Raw genomic sequence first — 6189 nt, 5'->3', positions numbered from 1 at the left:
TCTAAGCTGCCACGGTTCTGGTGTACGCCATATGATTAAGGCTCTTTGATACAAGGGACTTAAAAACTACAACGCCAGGATAGTTTAGGAGATACTGGGAGTTAATAACCCTATAGTTTCCAAGACACAAAAATAAACTAACACCACCGTTGCAGCCGGCCGAAGTGGCCGTGCGGTTAAAGGCGCTGCAGTCTGGAACCGCAAGACCGCTACGGTCGCAGGTTCGAATCCAGCCTCGGGCATGGATGTTTGTGATGTCCTTAGGTTAGTTAGGTTTAACTAGTTCTAAGTTCTAGGGGACTAATGACCTCAGCAGTTGAGTCCCATAGTGCTCAGAGCCATTTGAACCACCACCGTTGCAACCGAGTGGTCATCAGTGGCAATAAAAGCACAAGAGACAGTGAACACTGGAATAGTCCAAGGATCCTACTAACCGACATGAGTTGGAGTGATGCTGCCTGCCCCGGAATAAGATAGCGAGCATCGTCTAAGTCATATTTTGTCACGAATCAAGATATACTTGGTAAACACTCAAGCAAGTTCACTTTCTACTTGTCTTTACTTCATTAGACTTTGTTGACTCAGTATGAGCAAAAACAAAGATATGCAAGTGCAAGCACCTCGAAATCCAGCCGTGTTCTCTCCTAACAAAGGTGAAGCTGCCCCTCGTAGGCATCACTGATGTCACACCATCCACTTTAAGAATTATTCATCCTTCTAATATTGTACTATTAAATCTATGGCACCAGACACTCTCAAAATGGTAGTTGCCAGAATTTCTCGTGTCTCATAACTATGACAGTGCATTACGTCGTCATGTACTAATTTCCCTCTTCCCTTCTCCGCTCTCTTGAACTCTTCCACCATGTTGCAGTGAAGGGGTGTCCGTCCCTCCAAACTACGCAGTATTTTTATTTAAGCTACGGTTAGTATTCCTTCGCCAGTCTTCGAAATTCGACACCTTGGTCTGATTCACGTCACGCTTCCTTGCGTTTCTGTCGGTGCTAGCGCCTCTTCTGGTCTACAGTGGCTACCCGCGCTTGCCACTGACTCGCGCGAATTCGGATCATCAAGTCAAATTAAAATTCAGATATCTCTTGATTCTTCACTCGCATCACGACGTTGCTTTTACCAAAGTCAGTCTAATGAAATTTTGCAGACTTGTAAATGTAATTCCACGTGGTGGAAATAACACAGGTGTACTAAATGGCGAGGAAGTACACGAGAAAAAGGTATCTTTTGCTGGAGTGTATCGCGACAGTGACATTACATTTCACTGGCTGTTACACGTTTCGGTATCATTGGCCATGTTCCAATCATAAGAGGAAATGAAGCGCACTGAGAACCCACTTGGGCAATGGCAATACTGTTTCCACAGCGTGCCTGTGAGTTAACTACTGCTTCCTCTGAAGATTATAAGATACCATATACTCTGGTAATAAAGCCTTACTGCTTGAGTAAATACTCATAGCCATAAATCCAGGTTGGTTCAAATGGCTCTGAGCACTATGGGACTTAACATCTGAGGTCATCAGTCCCTTAGAACTTAGAACTACTTAAACCTAACTAACCTAAGGACATCACACACATCCATGCCCGAGGCAGGATTCGAACCTGCGACCGTAGCGTCACGCGGTTCCAGACTGAAGCGCCTAGAACCGCACGGCCACACCGGCCGGCTGTAAATCCAGGTTGGCCCCTGCACGTAACAGTCGCCAGGCAACATGAAGGAGCTGGCCGAAACCTCCAACATGAAGGAGCTGGCCGAAAACACGAAAATTACGCTAGTATTCATGTATTCATTACTGGGTCGCCACGAGTGTGAAAACTTTAATAATATGTTGCTAGTAACGGCGTGTATGCATCACAATACGTCTTTGCGCAAACATGTCATAGCTGTAAGTGACACGTAGATTGGTGCTAAGACTTTGAGGACAGTAAAGTGTTGCAAGAATGCTACTATAAGCGCCGATCAAAAAGTCTCAGTTCGAAGGTCGTACAGTCCAGAATCAGTAAGCCAATCAGGCAAAGTCGCCGTGAGTGTTGAGGCAATCATCCCACCGACGCTGCAGGTTGAAGATATCCTTTTGGTAAAACACCGTGTGCTGATGCGTGAAGAAGTCCGTTAACTGCCTGCTGCACATCCTCGTTCCATAGGACCCCCGGCACTTCAAGGCCTTTGTCAACGGACCCAAGGCGTGAAAATTGCATGCAGAGAGATTAGGACTATAGGCCGGGTGCTCGGGCATCTACCACTTGAGTTGGCGTAACTTTGCGTTACGAATTTGCGATATAGAACGTACGTTACCATGAAGCATCAGCAGCACCCCATGGCCCACAATTCTACAACGCTGGTTTTCGACAGACGTGCTGACCCGTATACGTTCTTCATTCTCCGATGGATGTCTACCGGTGATTTGTTCTTCGGCAGCCAAGAAAAGAATGTCAGCACGTTAATCCTGTTTGGAAGCATTTGGTATTCACGTTTCGGCGCGTTCCGCACGCACTACCGAAAGACACTAACGTCGCACTAATCTCTTGCCTACATGTTGGTGCATCGGAGTCACTCTATGTTGGATATACGCTGCAGCAGCGCCCTGAAACGGAAACTTTTTGATCGCCCCTTACAGTTACCGAGCCGGCATACCACTCCTCCTGTTCATCTCATCTGCCGTCCACTAAGTCTCTAATAGAAGTGAACGCCATAAAGGCTGCGTGAGTAGCGAGTCCATTGCAATCATGGAGCGAATCATGGGCAAATGGCACGTTCTGCTAGGTAAGCACTTCTTGAGAAGTACCAGCCAGTAATGGGTTGGACATCCTCCCCACGCTGCTTGTATTTGATTTCACCTTTGAGTACTTTTTTATATTAAAATCCTGTTTTCTTGTGTCAGTGAACTATGTCTCGATCTTAAGCCCGTTCTTCCCCGCCGGTCGGTGTGGTCGAGGGGTTCTCGGCGCTTCAGTCCGGAACCGCGCTGCTGCTACGGTCGCAGGTTCGAATCCTGCCTCGAGCATGGCTGTGTGCGATGTCCTTAGGTTAGTTAGGTTTAAGTACTTCGAAGTTCCAGGGGACTGATGACCTCCGTTGTTAAGTCCCATAGTACTCAGAGCCATTTTTTCTACCCTCTTATAAACTTTAATTGCAATTTTTGGAGTGTGAGTCTAATTATCTGTGATTTTTTGAGACCGTATTTGGCGCTTAACGTCGGCCAGGCATCCCCGAGCCACGGATGGGTATCCCTGGCGCTCGCTGGTCGTCGGCGCCAATGTTCTGGCTACCTGAGGCGACTTCTGAGATTCTGCGCGGCAACCTCTGGACGCCCACTCGCGACTCCACCAGTGTACAACGCACAGAATCCCAGTCCCCGGCATCTGTAATTTACAGATTTAACAGGTGCACGGGCGATTGTATTGTTACAGACTGTCAATGACAATTCGGTTTTCACAGCGTGCTAGTGAGCTACTGCTTTCTCTAACGATCTGAATATGGCCGACGTCAGCCTAGATCGGTAATTTTCGTTTGAAGTTTTATCCCATTGAACTGGACAATATACTTTTTTTTAGTATCAAACACACACACATATGTCAATTTGGCCTAAAATGTTCTTCCCAGAATAGTACAGTTGAAGAAAATTCATTTTAGCTTCCACCCCGCTTGCGGGCCGCCGATGGCAGCTTCAGTGTGTCGTGCTCTCCCAGTACGCCTGTACCCAGACGGTGGGCCCTGATGGCCCGCAGCTCCGCCCCCTCTGTCGCCAGACTCGTCACTTCGGGGGTGCTGTAGTGAGTGGGCGGCGGCGGTCGGCCCCTCCCCTTCCGTGTCCACACTTCCCACGCCCCCACTCAGGCTCGCGCCGCCCCTGTCTGTCGCCGTTAGACAAACACGAGCCAGTCCCGCGACGGCGACGCCAATGCATAACAACGAACGGACGCGTGCGGACGGCGACCGGCCCGCTGCCCAGATTTAAATATCTAAATGCGTTATCGCGGCAGGGGAGGGCTGCGCTGCGCCGAGCTGCGATGCAGATCGTAATTGGCTGCACCAGATTACAAACACGCCTTAATTAAGGCATTCAAATTTCACGCCTGTATCGGCGCCCATCTGCCGTCTTGCCTTACTTAATCCCGCGCGCGGCCACGGCAGCTGCGCTTCCAGACCCCACTTGCCGCGTCAGGCCGCTCTCCGATACACTCCGAGGACACTGCCCACTTGTCTGCCGGTACAATCTTCGTCTGGGGCCGAAACACAAAGACAGCGAGAAATGTAGCTCTCCGTCTGCGTCCACGCTCAGCGGGGTGTCCTGATCGCTTTCAGAGGTGCGTTACCTTTATTCCAAAACACAACGGAAGCCCTCTGGTGACTCTTAAGATAGGAGTTTATTTTCACCGTTCACGTTTATAGCTGTGACACTCGTCCACTAAATTAGCTGGTGAAGTCAATTTTTCACATAATATTGTACAACAAATATAATCTCTCAATATTTATCTATAAACCCAAATGTCCCTCATACAATCCTCAACATTGCAGTGTTTGCCGGTCATCGAATGCGAAATGAAATTGCCGATTTAACTTTTTGCGCTGCTGGAAACTAAACATCCAAGAAGTAGGTGCCGACGGTAAACTGGAGCATATGTACTATACAGGGTGAACATTAATAAAACCGACTAGCTGCAGGGACGGATTCATGACTGGAAATGGAGGAAATAAGGTCGTATGAACATACGAGGGTTGGAACTGTAATAGAGGCAACTATTTATTTACAGCTCGTACAGAATAGATACGTGTTTCAAAGTTTTACTGACCTTCAAAGTAGTCACCAGCATTGTGTATAACCTGTTGCCAGCGATGTGGAAGTCGTAGGATACTGTTAGCAGTGCCAGTTGTGTTGACAGTTCGAGCGGCGCGGTCTATTGTCCGACGAATTTGTAGCAGTTCTGAAGCGAATGGCGTGGAGTGTTTCCTTCAGTTTAGAAATCGATTTGAACTTACGAGGGCTTAATTTAGGGGAGTGCAGTAGGTGGTACAGCACTTAGCAGTCCCATCAGTCAAACAAATCAGTAAGAGCTTGCACTGTACGTGGTTGAGCATTGTCGTGCATAATGATGGTCAGTTACTGCAGAAAGTGTCGTCACTTCTGTCTCTAAGCTGGTCGTAGGTTGTGTTCCAGAAATGAACAGCGTATAGGAAGAAGTGGTGACACTTTCTGCAGGATCTGAACATCATTTTACAGGACAGTGTGTATATGCAAGCTGTTACTCATTTGTTTGACTGATGGGGCTGCTAAGTGCTATACCACCTACTGCACTCCCCTGACTTACGCCCTCGTAAGTTAAACTTGACTTCTAAACTGAAGGAAACCCTTCACGGCATTCGCTTGAGAACTACTACAAATTCGTCGGATAATAGACCGCGCCGCTCGAACTGTCAACACAACTGGCACTGCTAACAGTATCCTACGACTTCCACGTCGCTGGCAACTGGTTATACACAATGCTGGTGACTACTTGGATGGTCAGTAAAACTTCGAAACAGGTATCTATTTTGTACGAGCTGTAAATAGATAGTTGCCACTATTAAAATTCCAACCCTCGTATGTCCAGAAATGCATCATTATAACGATAGATGGCTCTGACGAACGAAAGTTCCTCTGACCACGTGCGTTGTGTGTGTTGCAGGCTATGTGACTGACGAAGCGTACTGTAAGCAGTGGAATGGACCGGTATTCATGTCGAGAAGAAGCCGAAATGGTGTTTATGTATGGCCAAGCCGATGGAAACGGTCGAGAGGCAGCACGACTATACCAAAACAAAAACCCTCACTGACACCCACCACAACGTACAACATTTCAAGCCCTTTTTGGGGGTTTGTGTGAACATGGGTCCTTTCAGACAAACGAACGTTGTCTATATTTTTTGCACCAGACCATCACAAATATGGGATTACTGTCATCAGTTCTCTTTACCTACGAAGCAGCCTTCACCAGAACTGCCATCATCAATCTGCATAATCGCCACTGTGGGCTACATACAATCCTCAGGTAATGATTGGGGCGTCTCATCAGCATCGGGTCGGCGTCTCTGTGTGTGGATGTGTTCTTGGCTACATCTTACTTGGACCCGTTATGATTCTACAACGCCTCGACGGAGGAACGTACCTGAACTTCGTGCGGAATACTCTGCCTGGGC

At 47.9% G+C, this 6189-nt stretch overlaps 1 protein-coding gene across 1 annotated transcript in view; it reads right to left on the bottom strand.

Moving 5' to 3' along the window:
• Positions 1–3637: 3637 nt before the first annotated feature.
• The window catches only part of LOC126417122 (uncharacterized), a 54822-nt gene continuing 52270 nt past the window's right edge, over positions 3638–6189 (bottom strand). The window contains exon 3 of the mRNA XM_050085017.1: positions 3638–3957. Coding sequence (XP_049940974.1) covers positions 3638–3957 — 320 coding nt within the window. The remainder of the gene's footprint in view (positions 3958–6189) is intronic.

Source organism: Schistocerca serialis, chromosome 8 (genome assembly GCF_023864345.2).
Source record: "Schistocerca serialis cubense isolate TAMUIC-IGC-003099 chromosome 8, iqSchSeri2.2, whole genome shotgun sequence".
NCBI lineage: Eukaryota > Metazoa > Arthropoda > Insecta > Orthoptera > Acrididae > Schistocerca > Schistocerca serialis.
Note: the sequence above shows the minus strand (reverse complement) of the source record. Positions and strands in the feature narration are given on the sequence as shown.